At 43.5% G+C, this 27,771-nt stretch overlaps 1 protein-coding gene across 7 annotated transcripts in view; it reads right to left on the bottom strand.

The window, feature by feature from the left end:
- Positions 1-3,460: 3,460 nt before the first annotated feature.
- MYH10 (myosin heavy chain 10) overlaps positions 3,461-27,771 on the bottom strand; it is a 102,975-nt gene continuing 78,664 nt past the window's right edge. For 6 of the 7 annotated variants that reach the window (XM_086473848.1, XM_086473850.1, XM_086473847.1 and 3 more), the window contains 26 exons: positions 26,041-26,234; positions 25,648-25,769; positions 25,263-25,332; positions 25,003-25,163; positions 24,281-24,389; positions 24,068-24,199; positions 22,489-22,695; positions 21,133-21,270; positions 20,461-20,584; positions 18,054-18,225; positions 17,076-17,288; positions 16,831-16,975; positions 15,240-15,446; positions 14,068-14,172; positions 12,466-12,618; positions 11,895-12,143; positions 11,148-11,360; positions 10,454-10,666; positions 8,992-9,153; positions 7,430-7,558; positions 6,116-6,204; positions 5,745-5,868; positions 5,429-5,637; positions 4,431-4,539; positions 3,892-4,064; positions 3,461-3,605 (listed from right to left, as the gene is read on the bottom strand). In XM_086473848.1, the coding sequence (XP_086329974.1) occupies positions 3,461-3,605; positions 3,892-4,064; positions 4,431-4,539; positions 5,429-5,637; positions 5,745-5,868; positions 6,116-6,204; positions 7,430-7,558; positions 8,992-9,153; positions 10,454-10,666; positions 11,148-11,360; positions 11,895-12,143; positions 12,466-12,618; positions 14,068-14,172; positions 15,240-15,446; positions 16,831-16,975; positions 17,076-17,288; positions 18,054-18,225; positions 20,461-20,584; positions 21,133-21,270; positions 22,489-22,695; positions 24,068-24,199; positions 24,281-24,389; positions 25,003-25,163; positions 25,263-25,332; positions 25,648-25,769; positions 26,041-26,234 (4,067 nt within the window). The remainder of the gene's footprint in view (positions 3,606-3,891; positions 4,065-4,430; positions 4,540-5,428; positions 5,638-5,744; positions 5,869-6,115; positions 6,205-7,429; positions 7,559-8,991; positions 9,154-10,453; positions 10,667-11,147; positions 11,361-11,894; positions 12,144-12,465; positions 12,619-14,067; positions 14,173-15,239; positions 15,447-16,830; positions 16,976-17,075; positions 17,289-18,053; positions 18,226-20,460; positions 20,585-21,132; positions 21,271-22,488; positions 22,696-24,067; positions 24,200-24,280; positions 24,390-25,002; positions 25,164-25,262; positions 25,333-25,647; positions 25,770-26,040; positions 26,235-27,771) is intronic. The other variant, XM_086473852.1, reaches the window with a different exon arrangement.

Raw genomic sequence — 27,771 nt, 5'->3', positions numbered from 1 at the left:
GAATCGGGTCCAGGGAGGTGAGGCGGGGGCTGCAGCTGACCAAAGCACGTCCGGGCGGCGCGCGGCTGTCGCTGCTCCTGTGCCCCTGCCTCGCGTTGGAGCGGGCAGCGGAGGGGGAGTGTCCCCTGCAGCCCTGCCTGGGCCGCCCCAGCTGCCGGGGGGCAGAGGCGGCGGTGCCCATCAGCGCACCACAGGCGCTGACATGTCAGTCAGGACAGCAGCTGCCTTAGCGGCATCGGGCTGGGCCTGAGCATTCTCCCCCTGTGCCCTGGGGCCCGTGGGGCAGTACCGCCTTTGGGGCCTGTAGCAGCTCCCCAGACCACCTGCACCCCCCCCCCCGCGGTCAGGCTTCACCCACCCACACTGAGGGCGCCATGTTAGGAGGCCACTGATCCAACTGGCTGCGGTGCCCAGGAGCTGCCCCCTCCCAGGACCCTGTAACCATCATCACACCCATGTTCTGCTCTGTGTAATATATGACTGGATTTTACAGCGTCACCTACGGGCTTCTGTGACAGTTTTGGGCGACTGTGTACCTTGTGGGTCTTTCAAGCAACGTATTTGTGCGATTTCTCTGTCTATGTGCCTCAGAGTCGGTGGATTTTTAAAATGAACCAGCAAACCCAGCCGGGGTTTGATCTGCGGGTTTAGAAGTTGTTGTTCCCGGTCTGGCCCATCACCTTCAGTTGGCTCTGCAGCTCCAAGTTGGTTTATTTATAAGCGCTGAGAAAAACCATTGGCCCCAGCAGAAGGGAGGTGGGAAGCCCCCCCCCTTGCCGTTAGGGTTTGTATGGTCCTCCTTTCCTGTGCATCCTCTGCTGCATTTGACTGTTTACATTTGTTTTATTGTACATAGGTTTGTAAACATAATATCTTTGCCTAAGATCTTTGTACATAACTTGGGCTTTGTAGCTTTATTTATTCAAAATCTATATGGCATGTTGCGATAGGACCGTGTACCATACCACCGTGGTGACACAGATCATGATGTGGTTTAAAAAAAAACAACCCAACAACAACTGAGAGTAACTTCCAAAAATAAAGTTCTTTTAATGTGGAATCAGTGGATTTTGCAGAAATGGTGGCAGTGGCTGTATTTTGTCCTGTAGTGTTTTCTGCCAAGCCCCCAGGAGGGGTTGGGGGTGCTGCTCTGCGTGGAACAGCTGCTCTTGGACCCAGGGCTCAGCAAACTCCTGGCCTGGGCCTTTTGCAAGCTGCAGGGATGGGTCCCATCCTCCTGAGGATGAGGATGGAGCCTCATCCTCTTCCCAACACGAGGAGCAGCAGCCATGGCTTTGGAGGAGGCACTTGAGGAAAGGGTGCCCAGGCCTGGGAAGGGCTCCTGGAACAGCCCCTCGGTGCTGGACAGTGGCCAGAGCCCAGGAGAGGCAGCCAGAAAGAACCACAGGCACCCTGTCAGGGCAGCTCCCACCCCGCCCTGTACAGCAGAGCCCAGGCAGGGGCTGCCAGCTGCCCCCCAGCCACCCCTGGCTGCTTCATGCCCTCTTCCCCCTCACTGCATTTCTGACCCTCTCCCCAGTGGTCCCCATTTTCTGCACCAACACACAAGGACCAGCCCAGGGGCCTGCACTGTCCCTGGCCTCCCCTGGACCCGACCCTCCCTCGCTGCTGCCAGAGCTCGGCTCAGGAGGGATGAGCAGAGCAGGCCCCACACCCCAGGAGACCCCAACCCTGGGGCCTTCCCTGCTCAGGGAAAAGGCCAGACCTCAGGAAGAGCAGCAGCAAGGGTTGCCCAGGCTCCTTATGGTGTATTTAGGTCAAATGGAAAGGGAAAAAAACCCAAGCAAACGAATGAGGAAGAAGGGAAAAGGCAGCTTCCAGTCATAGTCTCGTTTATTAAGGTCTATGCCAGCCTCAGGAGATGGCTCTTCTGGGAAGTAAACAGAGCAGGCGGCCGCATCTATAATGAATAAATTTATTGTCTTACAAAAATCATTGTCTAGAAATATGGGTATACAAGAAAACAAGATATTTGCAGTCAGATGCCTGGTGGTCAACAGCCAGTTTGATTAAAAATATCCAAACACACACAACAAAATCTTTGCGACGGATGTTAAAGCTTTTAACCAAAAAAGGAAATCCATGTTTTTGAGCATGTGGCAGAGGAAGTTTCCTAGTTAACACTGAGTCATTGTCACTAATATCAATAATACCACTTGGACTAGAGAGGTACATGATATGAAGCACAGTCAAAATTAATACATTAAATCATTGTTATATAGGCAAATTATATATGTAACATTGTCTTAGTACTGTAGTGTCTAAGGCACTTTCTGTAATGTCAGTTTTTCAGCTATTTAAACAAAAAGAACGCTAACTACTTGCTGTAATACTGTTCAAAATAAAAAAAAAAAAACCAACAACAACAACAACAGAAAAAAGGATTCACATCCACTGGCATGTTAACTCGCAGGCAGGCAACATCCCTCGCTGACCCCTGTAGCCACGGGCTCTGCCCGAGCCCCACGCTGCACAGTACAGGTGGCCCCGCTGCGCTCAGCTGCCCGGGACCAGCTCCCCGGGGACACCGGGCTGGTGCCGCCCGAGCCTCGGCTCACAGTGCAGCTGCCCCGCGCTGTGGCCTCAAGACTAACTAACTCGGCCATAAATTAATAAATTAATTTTCGCCTGTGGTGTATGTTTATTTTCACTGGTGTTCACATTATACTAGCCTTAATATATACACAGATCTGTTGGGCGTGGTCAGAGCAGGTCTCTACAAACGCAGAAGTACTGTACAGATGAGGAGCGGTGGCGCTACGTCAGTTTGCCTGTACTGCATGAACACTAACCGATGAAGCAGGTGCCGAGAACACTTCAAAATGGTTTTGCAGGTTAAAAATGGACACTACTCATTCCTCCCTATGCTTCCCTCTAACACTTCCCAAGGCCTTTTCACAGTTCACTCGCTGATTGTGTGCTGATCACAACTATGAGGAGAAAAGAAAGATACGGGTGCAGTTTGGTCGTCAATGATCCAACCGACTCAGTACGGCCCGGGGCCGCCTGAGCACAGCCGAAACGGAAGGATGTTGTCTGTACAACAAAGCATGCATAGTCGTGACAATGGGTCTGTCCCAACCACCTACCCTCTGGGAATGAAGTTTCCGTATTGATAAAAAAAAAGTTTCATCCTTCACATGATGCTTTATAAAATGGCTTTACAATGAGTATCTGGAAAATAGATGCACTGAACAGAGACGATCCCATTTCGTTTACTATATATAAAAAAGCAGTTGTACCTATATCTGAAGCAGGGTACAGTATGGTGAGGCTGGAGAGCCTTAAGACATAGTTGACCTATAAGTAACCTTGTAGCATGCCGACATGTCGTAAGGCAGATTGAGGGCCACAAGGCAGTTCGGTGGTCAGGAAAGTCCTCCTCCTCCTGCCGACTACTGTGTATGAGGTCTCTGCATGCAAACGCCGTGACGGGGCTCTACTCAGCAGGGGCCGGCTGCGCTTCATTCACATCGCTGCCTTTGCTCTCCGCGTCGTCGTCCGAGAGCTCCAGAGAGGCCCCTTCGATGTGCAGCTGGCGCCTCCCGGACCGACTCGAGGAGAAGGTGATGGGCCCCCCCCTCCTGCGAACGAGCAGCAGACAGCAGTTGCTGACGGGTCATGCCTTGCTCACAGCCCCAGTCATGGAATCGTTAGGTTGGAAGAGACCTCTGAGATCATCAACTCCAACCGTCAACCCAACACCACCATGCCCACTAAACCATGTCCTGAAGTGCCACATCTACACATTTTTTGATCACCTCCAGGGATGGTGACTCCACCACCTCCCTGGGCAGCCTGTGCCAATGTTTGGCCGCTCTTTCAGTAAAGAAATTTTTCCTGATGCCCACTGCTACTGGTGCCACCTACCTTAGCCTGTTCTTCAGGGTGCTGACCTCCCGGCTCAGGCCCTCGTTGGCCTCTGTGGCATCATCCAGCTCACGCTGAAGCTTACGTCGGGAAGCATTTGCACGTGTGGCTTCCTCTTCAGCCTCCTCCAGCTGGCGTTTGAGCTGCTTCATTCTGGCATTGGCCTTTTCCATCTAAAATAGAAAACGAGGTACTTGGGATCAAACCAGATGGCTGCAAACCATGACTGGGGGTTAGCTGACACCCCAGCCGCCCCGGCTGGAGGTGAACTGTCAGCCTCACCGCAGACTCCAGCCTGGTCTCCTGGAAACACTGCAGAGCTCCAGGCTCTGGGTGATCAGGACACCTACAGACCATTGCACCAGAGCTGACACAGGGAGCGTTTGACTGCTGGGAACTACTCTTGTGGTTTAGTCATCAAGACAGATTCCCTTAGAGCTTGTCATTAAAATGCTTCTTAACAAGCCCTTCCTACTCCAAGTAGGATTTATTTGCCTTTTCTGAGAAACAGGCCTCAAAAGCTACACCCTTCCACCCACCTGCTCCTTGTACTGGTCTGCGTGCCGACGCTCATCCTCCACCTGCATGAAGACTTCTTTCAATTTCTTCTCTGTACGACGCACCAATTTGTTAGCAGCTGCCCTTTCCCTAGAATAACCAAAAGCCATAATTTATCCCAGTACTTGAAGGCTGGGAACACAAGATCTGTCCTTTCTGGAAGGCTTTTGCCTCCTTGCGTAACCGATACTCGAGTCCTCTTAACTTGCCTGCCACCACCAACAGAACCCACTTGGTTTTAGTGTGCTGGTGGTTGGCTGGGAAGCAGCTTTGAAAGCATGAAGACCTGGCACTGGAGCAGTACGAGTAAGGCACGCAGGCTGAAAAGAGGGACAAGGTGCTTCTTCACCACGAAACTGAACAGAGCAGCTTTAAAGTCATGGCTAACCAGCAACACGGTCCTCCCACAGAGCCAAAAGCACAACAAGAACCAAGACAGTGATAAGACAGTCTGCCTTTGGAGTCTGTGAGGAACTAACTAAAAAAAATAATCAAATATATATATATAGATGTGGAGGGCCGAGATAGCAAGGGTAGGCAGGAAGAGCTCAGTGCAGAACGACTTCTGCAGAGCACAGGTTTCATCTCCGCTAACTGAAGCTGGCACAGCTAAGCTGTCAACTTGCTTCCTCTCACCAAAGAGACCAGGCGTCTCAAGGGGACGGTTCATCTTGTCTCAAGAAACTTCTGCAGCACCTTGGGGATCCTGGGACTACCAGTCCACATAGTCACCTGGTGGACTTCAAGAGTTAATTCAGCAGTTCCAGTTACGGAGCAAACAGATTCTGAAACTTCCAACCCCCGTTACTTTACGGCTGTCCTGCTAAAGTGTGTCCCTGAAACAGAAGGCGTCCAGGCGATAACCCCCAATGCCTGCGCTGTACGCTCACATCTCAGCCCTACGGCAGCTTAAGGGATGGAGGTTGCAGATGCTCAACGGACAGAGCAAACAGGCAAACAGATTTTTTTTTTTCCTTACTTGGCTTCCTGCTCGAGCTGTTCCTCTAGCTGCACAATCTTGGCTTCTAGAGTAGAAATTGTTGCCTTGAACTTAGACTTCACAGATCCCTCCAGCTCCTGCAGCTTGGCTTTCAGCTCTTTGTTCTGCCTTTCCAGCTGCTGCCGTGCATTTTCACTCTTCTGGGCAGCACTCCGCTCCCCAGCTAGCTCAGAATTAAGCGTGTCAACCTTTCGGAGGAGGAGAACAGAAGATCATTTGGTGCTATTCAGAGCCTCCACTTAACTGCACGCTGACACACAAACCGCCCCTGCAGCCTTGCCAACAACAGATTCACCTGCAGCGTGGTCTTTCGGAACCGCTCATTGAGAAGCTCCATGTTGCTCTGCTCTTCCTCGAGCTCTTCCTCCAACTGTGCAATACGAGCTTCCAGCCGGCGCTTCTCATCCAGCAGCGCTGACCTAGAAAGGAAGTATTTGGGTCAAGATGTGTTCAGATCTGATACAAAGCTACGGGCTAGTTGCTTCTGATACTTTAGGCATTGCAAATAGTCATGAAAAGCTACTGTGTCAGGAATTCTCTTCATAACAACAAGGAATTTTTATCGTGAGGACAGGTCAAGACAGAATTCACAAGCAGACTACCGAGAACTACAGCTGCTGGGGCCCAAAGCGCCTCAGACGCACAATTAATGCGTTGATGACTCACTTTCCCGAAGCGCTGTTTGCAATCTCATCAGCCAGCTCATCCCGTTCCTGCTCAGCGTGACGACGGGCTCTTTCAGACGCAGCAAACTCCTGTGAAGGTTTAGGAAAACGATTCATCACAGCATGAGGAATCTCCAAACTTCTGCAAACAATTTAACCTTCTAATAACTTCCGGGAGATGCTGTGAAGTGTGATATCCCCGAGGTCTTTTAATGGATAGGCAGAAGGAACAGCTGTAGAAGCTAGCAGGACACATAGTCTTGGTATTACCCCCTTTAACCCATATGACTACAATGGATTTACTTCTCCCTGTCCCTGAAGTGTTCCTTGCACAAAGTTAAGGAAAAAAAAAAAAAAAAAATCTGTGAAGATCAGTAATATTCAATCCTGAAACAGCAGGAGGAAACTGTTCTGTCACGTGCTTTAATAAAGACATTCAGTGTAAAGTGGGCACTAAATTAAGCAAATTTTTCAGGTTCTTACAGAGTACATCACATGACTGCAAGCAAAGTATAGAAAATAAAAGCTTTAGCACAACAGTATAAACAGCACTGAATCTCTTATATTATAAATCTGTATTAAGTGTCAGAAACACCCAAGCATTTGCTAAGATGGACTTTAAATGCACTGCAAGTGCAAGACTGACAAGTTTGAAGTCCACAAAAGAGCGATATGGAGAAGCTCTAGTAAGTCATAGGTTCTCTCTAAAGGCTCAGACAGAAAGTGTAGTGAACTCTGAGCAACCGCTTCCAACTTTGGTCTGCAGCTCACACAGGACAAAGAAGAGGCAGTCTCTCACACAAGGCAATTCAGCTGATGTTTGACGGGAGGCAAGTGACACGCAGCAAGACTTAGAGCCCTGACATGAACTGCCAACAAGGAGGGAACACATGGCCGTAAAAGAAAGGGATGAGGACCTAAGAGGGCAGAGTGGTAAACCTCCACAGGCTTAAACAGTCCTGGAGGTACTGGAGAGACTGTTTTTATATACTGCCATCAACAATTTTAGCACTGACACTGTGCACTGCACCTTCCAGAGCCTCTCAAACCACCCTGGAAATTTTAGTGGGGCCTCAAATCTGTTTAAGCACTAGTAAAGCTCTGCTGCTACCCAGGCAGGCAGAGAAAAATTAATGATTCCTACAAAGCCATTAGAAGTTCACTACTGACCTGGGGCATGGGGGAAAGAAATGGCTCCATTTCTTCATTTCTTTGTTCAACTCAGCAGATTGCTTTTTACTTTTTTTTTTTTTTTACTCTCTGATCTTTGCCTTACTCTAGCAAGAAAAAGAAATTTCTTGGATTTTAATCTCACCTCTTGGAGCTGGAGTATTTCTGCTTCAAGACCTTTGAGCTTCTTCTCACTCTCTTTGGACTGTGCAAAGATCTCATCTCTGGATGCCCGGGCTTCTTCCAGCTCCCGCTGGTAGTCTTTCATTTGAGCCTGCAGTTGGAAAGAAGGAGGAAGAAAAAGCCATGCTGCATTAGGACAATCACAACATCTATTAGTAGATGGAAGCATTTTGGCCCTTAAGACCTTCCTCCCAAAGTGGCTTCGTTTCACTCGAATGCATTTTCAGTTCTTCTTTTCATAGTAAAACTTCATTTTCTCATCTTTTCATGACTTAATTCCTTGTCAGAAATATCACATCATAAGACTTCACCTCATTTATCTGGTATATTTCTTGTAGGGAAAAACTAATGAAGAGCTGCTCATTTGTCATGAAACTTATGAGATAAAGCTCTTGCAATGAACTGTAAAAATTTTACTTAAGTTGACTAAAAACCCCAAAGTTATTACAAGTATGCAGGGTAAGAAACTATTCTCAGTGCAGAACAACAGAATGCACCACTCTGCGCGCCCAGGAGCACATACTTATCCTTCCCTTAATAAACACAGCGGACACAGACTGGGATCTTCACCTGCCCAAGTTTGACCTGAGATGCTAGAAGAGTGAGAAAGCTGGAGAAACGGCATTGCAGTTGTACTTGGATCTTTAGAAAACCACCTGTCACGGGACCACTTCTTGCAGGGGCTTGTATGAAAGTGTACAGGGGTCAGGTACAAAATCTCAGCTGTCCTGTCCTCTTGGACTAGAAGCAGGGTGCTGCGTGGTACCAGCATTTCTTGCTTTAATCTACGCTCCCTCTTCAGCCAGGGCTCAGTTCCAGACTTGCCCTCGTTCAGCTGAAGCAGGGTTTGAAGCAGGATTGCCAAAGAATTAAGTCCACAGGGCAGAAAGGCCGTTTACTTTGCTGTATGCTTTACGTGGTCTTACCATGGCCCCATACTCCTGCAGCTTTGGGCCATGGCACTGAAAGTTTTTGGCAAAAGTGAACTCAACAAATGTTCAATATTTTTCTGGGAATGGGAAATAAAGCCTTGACACAAGGGCTGTTTTTTTTTTCTTGCCAAACTAAAAAGAATGGGCATCTTGGAGCTTTTTAAAAGCAAATAAAATTTACTCCTCCTTTTTCTCTGGAGTGTTTTTGGCTGAAAATGCCTTAAAAAGTTCAACAACTTGAGGAAGCAGCAGTCAGCAAGAGCTGAGCTCAAATCAGTAACTCCAAAGATACAACAACCATAAACTTTAAAAATGCAGCCTAGAAAGCAACACTCAGTAACTCCTTGGGCAACACGTGGAAGTAAAGACAAAGCTGACTACTGAACAGAAGTACACGGGGGACAACCTTAACTCCTCACCGACAAAAGGATGAGAGGAGGTTTGAGCAAGTGATAGGTTCAGAGCAGATACTCTACGACACGTGTCTGACACTCCTTTTGCCTTCAAGCTACAGATGTATTCAACGACAAGCAACGCCCTTGACAGACTGTCACCAGGAGAGAAAGCGGCTCAGTTGATCAGCTGCGCCTACCTGGAGCTTACGTAGCTGTTTGATTGCTTCATCTCGAGCCTTGTTTGCAGCTTCTATCTGACCTTCCAGGTCTTTCAGATCCATCTCCATTTTCTTCTTGGCCGCCACAGCAAGGGCCCTCTGCTTGCGCTCATCTTCCAGCTCGGCCTCCAGCTCTCGCACCTGTGAAGTCAAGGCAGTCAGCAGGCTCAGCTCCGGGCATGGAGCAGACACGAAACCTGAATGAAACTGTCGGTGACTCCAAAAGGCTTTTGCAGAGCAGAATTAACATTACTCGATTGGAAAAGACTACAGAATGCGAGCTACACGGCGAGACACTGCAGATGGCAAAAACAAATCCACAAACTGGAAGCAGAGATCTCTGCCAAAAAGGAAAACAAAGACAGTCACTCAGCATCTGAAGCATTTCCATTTCATCTGTTCAGCTACTTAGTGACCAGCTTCTTGCCCAGCACAGCTATCCACATGTAGGTGTCACTCTAGAGCAGACATCGCTAATTCCGATTGAACCACTAAGAGGAAAGTGCGAAGTAGAATCACCTCATTTTCTCAAGAAAAAAAAAAAAAAAGAAACCATTGTCTGACACAGCTGTGCTACTAGCATTTACACACCAACTTTTTCAAAACAAACCAGCAAAGTATCTAAGCAGAACGCCAACACGAGCTAAGCCAAACTTATGCAAAAATAAAACTGAGCCAGAAATGCCACAGGTTACCACCATGAAAAAATCTGTTTTGTTTTGAAGCAAGCCTCCCTCCTCATGCTAGGTCAAGAGCTCTTGCCCAGTGCAAGATAACAGCAATTTTGCACTGCAGTGAACTTCAAAAGCCCTCCAGGCCATGTTATTTCTAAGAGACGTATATCTGTGTTGGTGATTTTCAGTAATTGTACATTTTAGTTTTCTTGTGATAAATCTTGAGGTATTGGGTGTTTTCCCCTCAAAGCTTAATTTTAATTTAGAACCATCTTCTCATAAAAGCATGAAATCTTAAAGGCATTTCTTGAGTCTCTTCTGATCTGCTTTGCATTACTAGAATTCTCAAGTCTGGTAAATATGCAATCTTTGCCAGGATTTTTATTTAGGAAACTGGTCACTTAATTATAGTCTTTCAGTCTATCTCAGCATCCACAGTTTTGTTCCTGTACATCAAACAGGATGGGCTTAAAAGTCCAAATACCGTACCCCATCCCTGAAGTACACACATGCAGCAGTAGCCAAACCTCTGCTTGCATGATGAGTGTGTTTGGAGAACTACCAGTAGCAGCCTAACACTACTAGTGGCCAGTCCTCAACACGACCTATTCTATTGTCTGTAAAGATCAGTGCTGGGGATTTCTACAGGATGGGATCTTTAAGCAAAGAGCTCTATTTTTCTGGTAGCAAGTTATCACTGAATCCACACAGCTTTGACAAAAGACCCTCACACCCTTCTCACTATAAGTATGTTGAAACAGACATACCTGTTTAACCAGCATCCTCTTTTTCTCTTCATTCTGTTCATCTCTGGCTTGCAGATCTCTCTCAAACTGGGCCTTCATAGCTTGCATGTTCACCTCCAAACGAAGCTTAGCATCTTCTGTGGCCTGCAGCTCATCTTCCAGTTCCTCAAGCTGAGTCCTCATCTCTTCAACTTGTTGCTCTAAAGTTCTCTTTGACTTCTCCAGCTCATGGACCTAAGCCACAAACATTAATCAGACCCACTCCTCCAGGTATCCCAACATCAGCAGTTACTAACAGCAGAGTAGGACATTATATGAACTCAGTACCCTACATTTTGTGATGCTCCGAGTTGGACAATTCATCAGGCAGAGCAGCATCTCTAAGCCTGTATTAGAGAACTCAAACGTCTGTGCAGATGACTGGAGAGATGGGCTGTGCCATGTCCCAGAGAAAGAGCAGTAGTGAGATACACTCATATCTAGCACAGGTGCCATTAGCCATTTGGCCAGCAACTTCTGCTCTCCATGTCTTCACATCTTTTGAAGAGGTCTCATGTTAATAAAGACCACCCCCTTATTCTGAGCATTAATTCCTCCAGAATTATGTGTTACCAATCAGCTTCAAAAAGTTCTATTGTTGTGACAAATACACTTCCCCAGCCAGGAAGTTTTCCTGTGTTATTTCCTACAAAACAGGGTGTGGAAATGTACTTACATTTTTGCCCACATCATCTTTAGAGCTCATTAAGTCTTCCATATCTGTGCGCAACTGTTTGTTCTGTCTTTCGAATTCTTCCTTGGCTTCCAGGGCTTCTTCCAAAGCCCGAGCCAGAGACAGTGCTTTGGTTTCCTTCTCCCTTGCTTCTGCTTCAGCACGATCTCTTTCCTCTGCATATCTGGCAGAAATGTTCTTTTCTTCTGCCAACATCTGAACATAAGAAATAATTACTCCATCTCTTAAGTTCTACCATCAGGTCCTTCCTGCCTGAGGTATTTTAGTTAATGAAGTGGTTAACGCTCTAGGTTTAATTGGCCTTCAGAAGCTGTCTAGTCTCTCAATCTTGATCAAAGCGCTAGTAAGAAAACAGCTACTCTGGGACAAGGTGAGGAAAGCAGCTACTAGTCAAGATTAAATAAGTTTTATATTATTTTCGTCTTTCAGTCTTCATAGCCTCTCTTTATCTGGAGGGATTACAATAATATTGTTGCAATATAATGTCCTTTTTGTATACAAAGGGCTTATTAGTTGATCTAACAAGACTCAAAGCTGGCATTCAGCTCACTGAAATGATAAATGACAAGCTACTCTTAAAGGCCGAGCAGCTCACAAAAGATTTATCAATAACCACAGTTCTCTAGTCAGACCCTTCTTTATACAAGGCTCATTTACGCAGAAACAAAATAAACAAGATGCCATTGAGAAAATCATAGAAAGCAGCAAGATGACAGGCAACTAGACTACCTGATCAAACTTCTTCTGCTTCTTCTCCAAGCTGGAAACAATCTGGCGCTGATGATCTAGATCTACCATCAAGTCATCCAGCTCTTGCTGCAGGCGATTCTTTGTCTTCTCCAGTTTGTCGTAAGCCATTGCCTTCTCCTCTAGGCGTTGGCTTAAAGACTCCATGTCCTTCAACAATTTCTTCTTATTTTCCTCCAAGCCTTCAATGGTTCCCAGGTCATCATCTACCTTTTTCTTAGCATCAGCCAACTGAAATTTAATAGAAAAAAAAATGTTCCTTAGTGCATCATGAGAAGGAAAGTAAGGCATTGGGTCCAAAACACAAAACCAGGGACAGATGTTACTGCTAGCTAAAGTAATACAAACGTTGTGAGCTAGCAGGATACTAAGCAGAGGAAAGTCCTGCCCATTGCAGTTAGTCATACTAGTCATTATTGCAAAAATTTCATTCCTAAATCTGGTCTAGCACGTGTGCAAGTTATGACATTTTTACCCTAGAGGTCTGTGGCACCCCTTCATCTCACTGGGATGTGTAGGCTTTACAGAAGTCCAGCCATTTACAACAGCTTACCTGTGCCTGCAAGGCCAGCATCTGTTTCTCCAAGTTCTTTCTGGCCTCCTCTTCCTCTTCCTGCTGCTCTTGCAGGTTGTTCTTCTCCTCTTCCAGCTGCCTAATCCTACTGCTCAGGTTGAGTTTCTGGCGGGTCTCTTCCTGAAGCAGCTCCTGTTACACAAACAGGCATGTTCAGAGTTCAGTTTGGTTCACAGTGTGTTAACTGGGGCCTCGGGCTACCACCCTCCATTACTCTACACGGAGTGTCAGGTTTGATTATTTCTCTTACAGCATTTTTGTACAAGGATGTGCTTATGAAGACATCTGTAACTTGGGTTTTCAAAAGGGCACTGATCTTTCGTTTTGGGCCCACTTAGACCTTTATAAAGTGTATTTCTGAGCAGGGAATCCATGCCACTGTATGTTCTAGAAGATAATGGATGATACTCTTCCATTGTTAAAGGGATGAACAAATACAGACGTCACCTTCAAAATTTGTTTTCTTCTTTCAGATAAGCATATAGAGTAGGACTTATTTTAAACCACCTGGGAATAATATATAGCAGCAAATCCTGCAATGGCAGCATGCTTCCAAGTTTTGCTGTATTACTTAAACATAAAGGTCAGTTTAAAGATAGCTGTAATTTGGCAGTGGAAACCCCTGTCCTATCAGAGACTAATGAAAGGTGTAACCACCATCCCGTCTCCCCCATCCTGTTCCTCGCAGGCTTCTCCAGTTATGATTAACATTATTCAAGTAGTCACTGTTAACATTTTTACACAGGGAAAAGAAGAGTATATGGAAGTGATGAATGCATGCATAAAGCTGCATTATTTGACTCAAAACCAAACGCTGGCAGTTGGAACTTAAGCTGTCATTAAAAGACAGGGTATTGTCCCTCGTGCCTCTCATATACTCCAAGGATCTTACATTAACATTGTACTTGGAAAGGTTTTTTCAACTTGATTCTTATCTCCTACAGAGACTAAGGCTGAGGGAGCTGGGTCTCTTTAGCTTGAAGAAGAGGAGACTGAGGGGTGACCTCATCCATGTTCATAAATATGTAAAGGGCAAGTGTCAGGAGGATGGAGCTGGGCTCCTCTCGGTGATGGCCAAGGACAGGACAAGGGGCAATGGGTGCAAGCTGGAGCATAGGAGGTTCCACATTAACATAAGGAAAAACTCTTTCACTGTGAGGGTGACAGAGCACTGGAACAGGGTGCCCAGAGAAGTGGTGGAGTCTCCTTCTCTGGAGACGTTCAAAACCCACCTAGACGTGTTCCTGTGTGACCTGCTCTAGGTGGTCCTGCTCTGGCAGGGGGGGTTGGGCTAGATGATCTTTTGAGGTCCCTTCCAACCCCTGACATTCTGTGATATAAAAGAGAAACTGAAAGGCTACAGTCTAGCAAGTCATGAATCTTAGATGATGAAGAATTGGCTTGAAATGTAGCTGAGCAGTCATTATACATCACATTCCACTAGACTTCAATAGGAAATACAGCTTCTACCCAAGGGACTTTCCAAACCATGAATGAAAATGTGTTTTCTGTTATGCAGTTAGTATTTCAACAAAGAACAAAGCTTGAGTGCAAAGTTCAAGCTTCACCACACACACACACCTGTGTATCCTGAAGCTGAGATTCCAAACTGGCCGCATCCTTGGCAAACTTAATGCCTTTCTTCTCCGCTTCCTCCAGGAGACTTGAGACATTATCCAACTCGTTCTGCAAAGCAAGCAGTCTAAAGGTAACAGCATGCAGCTGACTCACGGCAAAGCCTACATCCCACTGGGAGCTGGAACTGCAGAACACAAAACCTCAACAAATTCCAGGTATGGCAAGACAACAATAGATCCCAGCAGAGACATACAAGCAGCTAAAAATACTGGGAGTTTGGCTAGAAACCTCAGGTTGGATGTCAGTCTTGAATTCAAGTGGTGTAACACAAGAGTCATGCATGCTATTTAGCAGAGCACATCATTCCAATATCTGCATTCGTACCTAAATGCTATTTTAAATTATAGGACCATATAGTTCATAGGACCATTAATTCAGGGATTATCAGGGAGGCAGCTGGGTTTAAAGCATCACTGCAAGAGAAAAAGGTTACTGCCAGGTGCCAACTCTTTCTATTTGAGGCTACACTACTCTCATATACAGCGAGACTGCCTGAAAGCTTCTTCTGAAAAGAACTGGGCTGTTCTCTTTTTGAAGTACTTTAGCTTGCTTTACCTAAAGTACTTATTGCTGTGGTTTAGAAGTCAGCCCTGATGGCATTTTGCCTATTTTCTCCATTTCCCAGAAAAATTGGCCTTTACTTGCAATCCCTATCTGCCAAGCTCCCAGCTTTGAAGCACAAAAGGAAACCTGTAGCCACCATCAGTACATTTTTGCTCACACCTACGAATGAGCTCAGCCCAATCTACTCAACTGCATATCCAAGCCAAAAACCTGTAGGCCAGCTGTCAGCAGCATGACTATGCAGGATTTGGTGTCCAGGATGAGAAGCCATGTACTTAAAAGCCACTCTAATTCTCACACAGCCCCAAAAGTTCAGGGTTAATGTCACAGCTGTCCACCTATCTGCACCCTGAGGCACATCACCACTTTAAAGCCCCTCAAGTACATGACAGTGCATGACTGAGGTCACCTCCCACATCAACTACAGGTCCAGTTCCTGTAGACCTTGCTGCACCTTCAAAAGTAATTTCTCCTAACCATTTCTGCATATGGTTAAGACTTTTAGTTTCTTGCCTATTTTTCAGCAGTTTAGGACTTCCACACAGCCTTACCTGCAGCTTGTTAGTTTTCTCCGCCAGCTCCACCCGCAGCCTTTCGCCTTCTGTGACCTTAGCAGTTAGCTCCTGTACCTGAGCATCAAGCTTCTTCCTCTTATGTTCAGACTCTGCCTTGACCTGCTGCAGTACCTTCACTTCACAGGCTAACTCCTTGTTGTCAGACTCTAGGCCTTGCTTGTTTTTTTCAAGATTTGCTTTGAACTAGGAAAGACAAAAGAAATTCAACACTGTTACATATGAATAAAGTTTTCAGCTAAAAAACCCCAAAACATTCAGTCCAGCAAATCAGGTTTACAAGTTCAAAGATCAAACAGGTGCTCAGCAAGCTCTAAGGACAGAGTGTTTAAAATGCTGCCACGTAACATTCTGTGTTCATTAGCCAAAGACTAAGTTAATGGAAGTTATTCCACTATCAGATAGCACAGGTAAGAGCGAGGACCAGAAGATACTTCTATGAATTCAGCAAGATCTGGGATGTCAGTGCTGCACAACGACTGTTTGAGTAGCGCTGTAAGTAGGAAGGAATGTGCCCATTAACAGATCAGCATGGCTCATCTCACAGAAATAAAAGGAAAGATATCAACTAAAGCTGCCCTCATTTTAGTGAGCATAGCAGCCTGGAAGTGCATAACAAAGCACTTTTCACCACTGCACTAGCACTTGTCAAAAATCTTTTAAAGTAGTAATAATTGACTTAAGGGATGTTTAAGTGCCATTCTTACTGTATCACCAGAACTGAATGGTCTTACCACAGGACCTTTGTTTAAGATTGCAGGGTATTTTACCATCTTTTCATGCTCTTATTGAGAATATGTAATGAAAAGGAGCGGAAGACATGCATAAGATCTTCAGGTGAATAAACTATGATTTCTACCAGCTTTAATTACTACATTTCTCACTTAGTTTAAAATACTAAGACAGCTTGTGAAGTATTCCCTACAAAAATATTATTACAGTAGATGAGTTGTCCACACATGTATTTGTGAATGACCAAACCTGTAATTTCTTGGCAGTGTTGGAAAAATTCTACTTTTGAACACAACACTCGAGCTACATTAGTAGGAACCATGCTGTCCAGGTGTGCCTCCTCCTGCCTGCTCTGGTGGTGACCAGAGAATCGAGCTGTGCACATCAGCACGATTCTCCACAGACATCTAGCACTGGAGGTCACTGTACAAACATGAAGTTAGGAGTGGCTGGAAGAACTTTTACACTACCTGCACTCACGGGTCATTACACGTGAGTGCTGACATTACAATTAGCTTATCTGGAAGCCTTCTGCAGTTCACTCATGCAGAGAGCTGCCATTCACCAAATAAGCACATGAACCGCTGGAGAATTCCTACAGGAGGACGACATGATTTATCTCTAGGTGTGTTGTTTCCAAGTCTTTTCAGACAGATGCCAAGACTGTCTAACAGTTGCAATATATTCAAGCCAGCATGAGATATTTGATTCAATTGCAATTGTTATGCACATATAGAGGACAACTTAGCTCCAGAGGTATCAGTGGAAGGGACCTTATGGTACTTATGAAAAGTCCTGAAGCAGAAAAGTGTATTTCTGTAGCTCATTTTCTTCTCACCCTTTTGGCCTGTTCAAGTTGTTCAGAGAGCTCTTCCAGGGCAGTTGCATGTCTCTGCCTGATTTCCTGGATCTGTGCTTCATGGTTTTTGGTTTCCTCTTCAATTGCTTTCTTCAGTTCAGCCACCTCCTGCTCACGCTTTGTCCTAGAGGAAGCATCAAGGGTTATCAAAATCAACATTTTAGTCTCTTGTAAATTAAAGATCAATTTTAATGGTGCCTTCTTACACAGACATACGATCCTACCTCAGCTCCTGCTGTGCTGCAGTGGTATCCAAGGTATCTTCCAGTTCAGTTTTTAAAGCCTCCAACTCTTCACTTAAATCTCTTTTCTGCTTTTCCGCCTTGTTGCGTGATGCCTTCTCAGATTCAAGATCCTCCTGGAGTTCTGCAATTTGAGCCTGCAACTCTCTTATCACTTTCAGTGCATTGTTTTTCTGAACTGCTTCTTCGTCACCTCTGTTAAACAGAGGCACAACAGTTAATGATATTTCATAGCTTCAGGTCTATTCTCATAACAGTCTATCGCAATCTAAATTATGCATGTAAATGATAACTTTTCCACTAGAATAAAATAGACCCTCTGAAACTTCATAGCTAGAAACCCACGACTTATTCTCCAGATCCTGACAAGCAGCGCCCCAAGTACTACAGATGCACTATCAGAATGACCAAGCTTTCAATTTTACATTCAAGTATTCCAATTTTGTAGATCTCTGTCCCAAAAATGCACCGTCTGTACAATTTTCTCCTCCCACAAAATTATAGATCATTACTTAAAACCGCAAAAGGTGTTTAGCTGATATCGGAACATGTAACTGCAAGACTGCCACACAAACGTTGACAATGTCTGTCCTACCCAAAATAAAAAGTACTCTACTAAGAAGGCTCACTGAGAATTACATATTTCTTCCCTCCTGAGGTTGTACTCTGGGAGACTAAAAAAAGCTTCCAAAGCCCAAACACTACTAGACCCTGGTGAAATGTCTGGTTTTTTGCAGCTTTGTAGAGCAAGGATGCTGAAAAAACCACTTTTTTTGGCCATGTCTATGCACAGCACAGGTGTCTAGAGATGCTCTAGCACAAACGAGAACTGGCTTATGCTTTAACCTTCCCAGTTCCGATATGTCTGCAGTCACACAGAATCACAGGCAACTGGAATTCAGTCTGGGAAAACAGGTTTCTACCACACTTCTGTAGTCATAAGCACCATCGTGCTCTGACCTAGCAAGAGCAGCCTGCAGTTCTTCTTCTTTCTTGGCCAGCTGGATCTTCAGTTCTTCGATCTGGGCTTGCAGCTCAGCTATTTGGTCCTGTAGGTCTGTTGTTTCACCATCAAGTTTTCTTTTAGCTTTTTCTAATTCTTGACGGGTCTTCTCCTCCTTTTTTAAGCGCTCTAAGGAAGCAAAGAATTACATTTATAAGCAATTTTTTCTCTTGTCACCCTCAGAAGGTTTGGAGGCACAGCCATGGGGTGGCAGGAAGGGTGGGAAGTTTAATTTATACTGTGTCCATTCTTTTGCCAGTCTGCAGCTGGAAGGGAAAGATGAAATCGGAGCTGACTGGGAAAGATGAAATAGAGTACAACTGTATGATTTAGACAGAAAGTCAAGAAAAAGTCAATGGACTGGAGAAAAAAGTTTGAAATAAGGGAGCAGAAACATAACCTCAACCTCATCTTGACAGAAAATAAGGAGTGGGATCTGACAGCAGCGCAGTTTGAGCTGCTACGCCAGATAATCACAGACATCAAGATTCAAAAATGAAGATCAACTACGGACTGGAAAAAATGATGGCTTGCATAGCTTTGGAAGGGCTACGCTAGACTTCAAAAGGTCTAGTGGAAAATCATATAGCTTAAAGAAAACTTGGATAAACTGTTTTTGCAAGCGTCTGTGCCACTAACTCACATCCCATCAATATCTAGCCAGACTTTGCAACCCCGATAGCTTCCAGTCACATACTTGTGTACGAGATATGCCTGCCCTAAGGCATTTCTTTGTGAAAACCATCCCATTATCAGTGCCATAGCAATAAAACCCATTTAGTTGATCTGCCTGTTGTCTGACTAAGTTACTGGCTGCATTGTTTACAGTTAGCTAATGACCAGGTATGTAATATACTGAAGTCACAGGAAGGTTTTGCTCAGCACAGCATTAGCACAATTCTAAATGCATTAGCATAAATGTAAGTTATTAGACTCGTTCAATACTTCATGGGTACTCAGTGCAGAGACTTCTCTCACACCCTTCCTAAGCCTGCTACCAGATCAGGACACCATCTTCCACGTTGAAAGGGAGCCATGGTTAAGAATCATTTCGTAGAGCCAGCCTGGGCTATTTGGGATTTTCCAGACAGCCTAAAGTAACACTGTTTTTCTCTAAACAGTTCCACATTCAAAACCATAGCACTTTCCCCTCTATTTTTACATTATATTCCTGGTGAGTACTAGTTAGAACAGTGTCCTAAGACCCAGTTTTGTAATTGAGAAAGTTCATAGTAAGCTGAATTAGATCTTTTTTTCTTCAAATATCAGTGCCTAGCAGTGCCAAGACCCTAGCAGAGAGACTTTAATGGCTTCTTGAATCACCTCCAAGAGTAAATATCATTTTACTGTGCTTTACTAGCCAAGAAATTGCATACCGTATATTTAAGCTTTAATTTCAATTTCTAAGGTCGTGAGTCTTGGAATAGTACCATAACCAAACACATCTGTCAAGTATCTTCAGAAACACTAGCCCCGATTTAAGCACACTACTCAAGCATTATTTTCCAGTGAGTAAAGCTTACTTATGGCCATCTTAAGGTCCCTGAATACACTTTTTAAATAAAAGGAACATCAATCACCTAATATCCTATTCGTTCAACACCTTCCTATACAGGTAAGAGTAAACTTTAGTATTCTTCCATAAGCACATCAGCTTTAAAGTATGTAGGAAGACAGGCCATAACACAGCAAGTGAAAGAACTATTTCCAAATTAGGGCAGAAAGCAGCTTTGCCTTATATTTTGCAACTCTGACTTGGCAGTTTATTAATGTTGCACAATAGCTATTTAGAGACATAAGTAACTTAAAAACTCCATAAAATCAAGAAAGGCTACATATAGGCCTAGCTTAGCCTGTGACAACACAGGCAAAACAATCAGGAATAAATGGCCAAAGAAAAGGAACCATTTTAGATAAACAAAGCATTAAGAAAAGCAAAACAATTCAGATTTGCTTATTCAAAAAATATTGGAAGCCTAACAAACGCCTAATAACATTCTTCCAGAAATACGTTGTTCCAATGTGGTATTATAGAAAAGTGTAGCAACTTCCCAAGAGACAGATGTTTTACCTTGTCACTATGGGATGCAATGCAACAACACGAGCGTGCCTCTAAATGAAATGGATTCTCAAAAATGAAAACCTAACAAGTTAAACAGGGGAAAGACTGAGCAGCCAGATGCAACAAGTCTTGTAAGTGACACAAATTTCTCTCAAGATTTAGATAAAATAACAGCTATTAAGGTATCTACCGATAAGGTTGCACTTCACAGACTGGATCAGATACTGCATACATCGTACTAAGTGATCCATTCCTTTCTAGCCTGATGTCCAAGCTGTTCATAGGCAAATGTAAGAACAAACCTTCCAAATCGGTGATCATCATTTCCTGCTTGTTCTTCAGTTTGGCCAGGTTTTTGGCCTTTTCTTCTTCTTCAGCCAGCTGAGAAGTACATTCAGCAATTCGATCTTCCATCAGCTTTTTTTCCTAGTTAGGAGAAAGGGGAGAAAGAATAACTTCTAAAAAGCAATTTGAAGAGTCTCCAAGCAGCACAAATAACTGAATATACAAAATCCACATAGAGGTCTCATACAGCATATATAATACAGCTGTTATTTCAAGTGACTGACCTGTCAATATTAAGGATCAATTGGAATAGTATAGAAACATAAATATTTGTTTTCCAAGAAAGTGAGACTTGAATTTAACCCAAGGGAGGCTGGTTTTAGGACAGCATTTGCTGTGCGCTTTTGGAAATCTGTGTGCAAAGAACAACGGTAGCTCTGATGAACTGTTTCCAGCTCTTAGATTTGGAAGACTCATGAAACTGGAAAGAATGCATGACAAATATGTCCCTTTTGAAGGTCAGTTCAAAAGAATCTCTAAGTGTCTCAGCTTCAACCTGTTCAAACCTCAGAAGCCTTCAGGTGCAAACTTTATAGATAATGTAACAGCAGTCTCAAATGTCTTGAGAGCTATCACTTGGCACTACTATTACTTATGTGCAGCACCTCCACTATGCATACTGGTCTCACCTTCAAAAATTTGGAATTTTGGTCCTCCAGGAGTAGGATCTCTTCCTCCATCTTCTTGATCTTAGCTTCAGCTGTCACTTTTTCAAGCTGCAACTTCTGTCGAGCTCCCTCCTCCTCATCAAGCTGTTCCTCTAGGTCCTGGGAAGAAAAGCAACTGCATTTGTGCATTTTCCAGGTTACCCATGTGTTAATTTTTTTTTTTTTTTTTTTTTTAACTTGGAGACAAAGATGTATTATTTTGAAAAGCCACCTGCCCCAGCTAACATTAAAAATACATTTGCTTTGTTAGAGTCATTTATAGTATCAATGATCTGGTAATGAAATTAAGGGCCATGTGATACACATGGAATTTTTTATGCTCTGTATTTCAGCTTTGGCTGCAATACGCTGTCTAGGAAACATACACTCAACTTCACCAGAATCTTTCACCGTCCTCATTCTGAACATAAAATAAAAAATTCTACTTGGTGACAACGAAATCAGATCAGGCTTTATGTCAGAGACTTCCCAGCACACTGCATCTGAACAGGGCATCTGGTCAAGGGTTTAGGAAGAGACACCACAGGAAACAGATCTGATTTCAGTATGAATGTAGACCTCAATATTACAGCTGAAATGGTTCAGATATTGGACAAACAGCTAGATACGACTAGAAAAGCAATAACATATTGAGCTTCTATTCATTTGTGGTTTTAAATAAGATTCTCAGCCCCACGTTAATGGACACTTATTAAAAAGTATCAAGAGCTGTGAGATGTGGGGTTTATTTCTCCTTCAAGTATCTTAAATATTTTGAAAGACAGCTAGGTTCTCAGGTATTCCCTCTTTCAAGGTCCCCATTATTCAAAAGGAAGCATCTAAACCATCTAATTTTCACAAAAAAAAATGAACAAGTAATTTGGAGGAGATGAAGTTGTCTCAGTTTTGTAAGAGTCAAAGAAGGAATATTTTTCATGATATTCACTGGATTTCAGTCAAAAAGGAACATCTCATAACTGACATCATCCCATCAGTCCTTGTTTCTGTAAGAAAGCAGGTCAGCCTCATGCGGTCATTCCCAGTTCCTCCCCACTCAAAAGCGCTCATTACCTCTAATACTCTATCTGCATACACTATAGCTACTAACGGGGCATTTTGACTTTTCTTTTTCTTTCCTCACCCTCATATGCCTGGAGACCACAAAAAACTAAACACACTGAACAGAGGAAGAGAAGAGAAAAAAAATCAGTTTTATTTTATTCCACACATGGTGCTAAGGAGCTAAATTCCTCTGTGCCATACAGATGTTGAGGGAGCTTCCTCATCCTTAACTGTCCTGTTTGCATGTTTTTCCATTTCCAGTTAATAGAAGCATACCTGAATATGGCCCTGCATTTTCTTTTTCTCATTCTGCAATATTTGGTTTCTTTCCTCTTCCTCCTCAACCCTGGACTCCAAGTCATGGAGAATTTCTTCCAACTCTTGTTTTTTGGCAGCTAAGCGAGCCCTCATCTCCTCAGCTTCTGCAAAGAGCTCTGTCTCAGCCTGTAGCTGCTCTGCAAGAATGTTCTTCTCTTCCAGAAGCTGCAAATATACACAAACGGTAGTAAAGCGGTAAAAACAACATTTCAAAGTCTCTCATGAGAAGTTATACATGTGACAACTACAAAGTTACTTAAAGGCCAAGTTGTGCTCCAATTCTTGACTCCCTGGTCAACATCCAAACCCAAAGACTTTTAGCAGAGGGCTTTATCAGCAGTCCAGGAGACACCAGCTTTCATGACAGGGCTACAGCAATATTCACTCACTTGTCCCCCCAGTTTAAGGAACAAGTCCCACTGCACCTACTCCACCTGCCCTGTTCTACCAGCCACAAAAAGATATGGAAGTGCTTGTTTCCTGGACTGTTCCTCACACTCATCCCTGCATAGTGGCAGAGCAGTGCCTTGGGTAGCTGGGCTGAACTGGCACTTCAAGTCACGGGAACAGAACTGGAACACGTTACTTCCTGCTGTGTAAACCTGACAATAGAATAGTTCCAGCTGGAAGGGACCTACAACAATCATCTAGTCCAACTGCCTGACCACTTTCAGGGCTGACCAAAAGTTGAAGCACGTTGTTAAGGGCATTGACCAAATGCCTCTTAAACACTGACAGGCTTGGGGCATCGAACACCTCTCAAGGAAGCCTGTGCCACTGTTTGAACAACCTCTCGGGTGAAGAAATGTTTCCCAGTATCTAGTCTGAACCTCCTCTGATGCAGCTTTGAACCATTCCCACATGTCCAAGGGGAAGAGATCAGCACCTCCCTCTCCACTTATCCTCCCCAGGAATATGTAGAGAGCAATAAGGTCACCCCTCAGCCTCCTTTTCTCCAAACTAAGACATACCCTTATGTCTCCTTAGGCACTCTTCATAGGCCATGGCTTCCAGCCCTTTCATCAACAGGAACTGATGCTTCCCCCTTCTAGATATCCATCCCCGTTCTATCATGTCTCAACATGACCACAGTGATACGTACAGGTCTATCTTTACTGATACTCTTTCAGCTCTTCTTTAAATTGGTATTAACGTTACTACCAGCATAAATCCATTTTCAATATTGTCCAATAATTGTCATAATTACTTCCCCACATCTTAAACAGCACATGCCTATCACAGAAGTATCCTACCCTGAGAACACATCTGAAAATGAAAATGACACTGCTACTGAAGGTCTCCTGTGAACTAGGAAAGGCCAAAAAAAGTTTAGTTTCATTAACATAATGTTTCTCCATTCCTGGAGGAATGGCTCACGCTTTATCTTCCTATTCCAGATTTTAGCTGAGTGTCAAAGGCGTTAGCCTGCCTAATCCTCAGTGCTTTTGCTCACAAGCATCTCCCTAGTGTGGCTCCCTCACATGGGATATAGTGCAATTCACATTCTAGATGTCTAAAGCTGATCTTGGACACAAACCTGTTGATGTTTCCTTTCCATTTCCTCAAGTTCTGCCTCCACTTTTGTCTGTTTTTCTTTCACTTTCATTAGCTCCTCATCTTTGGCTTGAAGTTCTTCTTCTTGACGAGTGACCTGAAGAAGAGGCTTCACCTGCAAAGATTTGAAATGAAAAGTGAGAACCCGCGTTCACCTATTTCCAAAAGGCAAAGAGAGTCACAGAACGTAACAAACCTTCGTGAAGACCCTCCACCACTGCCAGTGCCTAAGCTTTAAATATGCAGCGCAATTCCTCTGCAGGATTTTCAGTGCACTCAGTTGCTGCTGTTTCTTTGCAAAGGCCCTGAAGACAGAAAAAGCAAAACATTTTGTGTTAAACACAGCTGATCATCCGTCTATGTTTTTCATTTTTAAGTTATCCAGCCCTAGAACACTTCCAGACCATAAATAGGCTTATTTTTAAGTTTCAGTGACTACACTGATTCATGAGCGCTCATTCCTTATATGAAAAGGCAGAGCAAGAGCTGGATCCACCATTTCCTAAACATTAATTACAAATGCTATTTGTTCTTACTCTTAACAGATATTTTTCTTAAAAAGACAAAATGGTTTAGACACTGAACTGTCCTTTAATTTCACAAAAGCAGCTTTCCAGAGTACCTCTAAGAACGCCTAGTGGTACAGGAGGAGATTTTTTTTTTTTGCAGCCACTAGCTATACTGTACACAGCTGCATGTGTCACCAAGGCAAGATTAAGGAAAGGAGATATTCTTAAGGAATGAAGGTACAAATTATTATTAGGTGAAAATTCACCCAATACCCTGGATACAACTACAGTTTATCAGTCAACACAGTTTTAAGAAATTCTCTCCTGAAATGGAAGCATTAATGCATAGCTCCCTATCAAAGAGACTTAAGATGACCACAATCAGATCAAATCATAAGAGAGCACATACTTCCTAGCCAGGTATCCTCTACAGACTGCCTGGAAGAAGATGATAATGTCTGTGATCTTCAGATCTCGTTCTTCTTCTAAGTGTGCCAAGACACCAGCTCGGAAGAAGATCTTGCTCTGTCCAATTCTGTATAAGTTGGGGTCCAGCTCTAAGGCTCTGATCTAAATGGACAGGCAAGCACATTGTTTTTACATCAAGAAAAGGACAATTTTTGTTTCAACTTTTCAATGTTTTAATAATATTTAGGTATAAACACTTACCATACGCTCACAGGCTTGCTTACCATCCATAAACCCTTTTGGAATTGCATTAGGAGTAAGGATCTCATACCTTTAAGTCAAATGAAAAAACACCTTTACATTCAACAGTAACTATGTCATTACAAGCCCATAAAGCTACAGTCACCAAGTGCACGGCTAAGAAATTGCTCCAGAACGTTTTTCCAGCAGTCCATTTTAGAGTGTTTCCCCTTCCCCACTGTCTTTACCATAAACTGCTTCAAGTTCCAGCCACTTCAAGACCTCACAAATGGTTTTCTGTTTTCTTCCAGCTGGGTTGGGGGAGGGAGTGGGGCATGAGGTGTCTTCAATTATTTAATAAGGAACGTTATCTCATAAAAACTCAAAAGACTGTTTCTGCTGTTACCTCTGTCTAAACTCCTGGAACACTATCCTGTTTGGAAATCCTTGTCGACAGATCCTTATTCCTTCCAAAACACCATTGCAACGAAGCTGATCTAGAACCAGATGTGGATCCAATTTTCCAGCCTGGACAAACAAAACAAGTATGATTTTTAGTCTTTTCATTTGTATTAATGAAAAACTATGGTTTAAGTTTTTCAGGCTGCCCCCTACTAAGCCAATTGTCTAAACAAGGGGATCTGCAGGGAATATCGAGAAGATGTTTGATCAGTGCAAAAGCTTTGTGAAACCTGGCTTCTAATTTCAAAAGGCAGTCACAGACAGCATGCATAACTCAAAATGCATGTAAAGTCTCTAATAAAGAGAAAGAATTAGAGGAGTGGTCTGTACTACATACCCTCTTTTCATGATTTGGAATGATGCAACGAACAAAATTGGGATTAGTGTTTCGGAGCGTTGCCATCAGCTTGGTGAGAGATTCTTTGTACAGTTGGCCAACAGTGCGAAACATGCCCTTCTTGGTCTTGTACGCAGAGCCAAAAGCTGTCTCTGTTATTCCAGTGACCTGATCGAGACCCACAATACGATCCACTGGGAAGGACAAGAGAAAATAATTAAGTGCACTTTAATACTTGCCAGGTATAAGGATAGGCAGAAAGAGGAGCAACAGCGCAGCAGCAGAAGCTTTGCGGAACAAATGACAGAAGATGCCATCGGTAGGCAAGGCAGTCAGCATGTACTAGGGACGCTGTGCAGAAGCAGTGGAACCAAAAGCCACAAACTTATACAGCAGAATAGTGTAGCTTTAGTAGGTACAGATTAAAATATCCAGCTCTTTACTTGCAGTTCTACATGACCATAAAAGCCATTTTCTTATTTTAAGTCAACTTTTCAGAGAGAGAAAGCTGCCTAGAAACTGGCAATTATTTGAATTCTTACAATGCAAAATATTTCTGGGTTGAACATTTGGAATTAGACATCTGTGCATGTTTGCTTAAAATGAAGAGTCACTTATGGTAATTATATAGATTAAATCTGAGTTTCGTTGAATATTCAGAAGTGTTTTGAAAGCATAACTATGTACAGAAGAGTTGGAAATAGCATTGTTTCAGTGACAAGAGGGGAAAAAATACTTCTGCTAGTCTGCAATTTTGAAGAATTCTTCAAAGTTTTATATACGACTGCAAAGACCTCCTCCCTAGCCAAAAGACGAGTTTCAAAACAGGAAAACTGCACACCAAAGTACTTCAAAGCTATCATAAAGCATCAAAAGAGATTTTTCTTTGATTTCTTTTGAACATTTTGGGTAAGGATCTCTACGGTTTCTTCTTCAGAAGCATAAATTGTAAATCTGACTGCCATCATTAAAACCTTTAGGCCAAAAACATGACTGTGATTCCATGTGCATGTCAACAATTATTTAAACAGCTTGCTAAAAAAAATTGAATACACAGGTGGCTCAACACCTAATAACTATACTTGGCACTTCTTAGTAGTGAGCAAATACACAACATATATTGGTTCTCCATGAAAACCAGGATGGCCAGCTAGAAAGAAGCAACTCTATGTAGGCTATGATTTAAAACTTTGTGAAGTTATCTTCAAATTCATTCGAACCAAACCAGAGGGAATTATGCTTTGCTACCAGAATTAGTTCTGTATGTGACAAGTAAGTGACAACGTTTTATTTCATACTTGTACTCAGCTGGTTTTCAAAGATCCATAAAAATAGGAAAATTAAAAGCAGAAAAAAATACAGGGCAACAAGTTTGAATAGTCACTTGTAAGTCTTGCATGTAGCACAGAGCAGAGCCCAGATCCTCCACGCAGTTCTGAACACAAGAATTTAAGCGGCTTATTAAAGTTAAAAGAATAAGTAGGTGGCAAGTTGTTCAGAAGATCATATCCCAAATATTTACTTTGAAGCAGAATTCAGTTCTAAACCAGAAGTGAGATCAAGATTACTGGGAATCAGTCTTACAGAGGATGAACAGAACAGCTTGTAAATATTAGAAACATGCACCCACCAGACACCACTAATGACTGGACACCGTTCAGCTTTTGTTTGGCCACACACTTTTTAAAATTTTGTAAATATGTCAGAGTTGTGCATCTTTTGTTTTGCTCC

This window comes from Leptosomus discolor, chromosome 15, assembly GCF_034619465.1.
Source record: "Leptosomus discolor isolate bLepDis1 chromosome 15, bLepDis1.hap2, whole genome shotgun sequence".
In the NCBI taxonomy this organism is placed as follows: domain Eukaryota; kingdom Metazoa; phylum Chordata; class Aves; order Leptosomiformes; family Leptosomidae; genus Leptosomus; species Leptosomus discolor.
The sequence above is the reverse complement of the archived record's forward strand: the minus strand, read 5'-3'. Positions and strand labels throughout refer to the sequence as shown.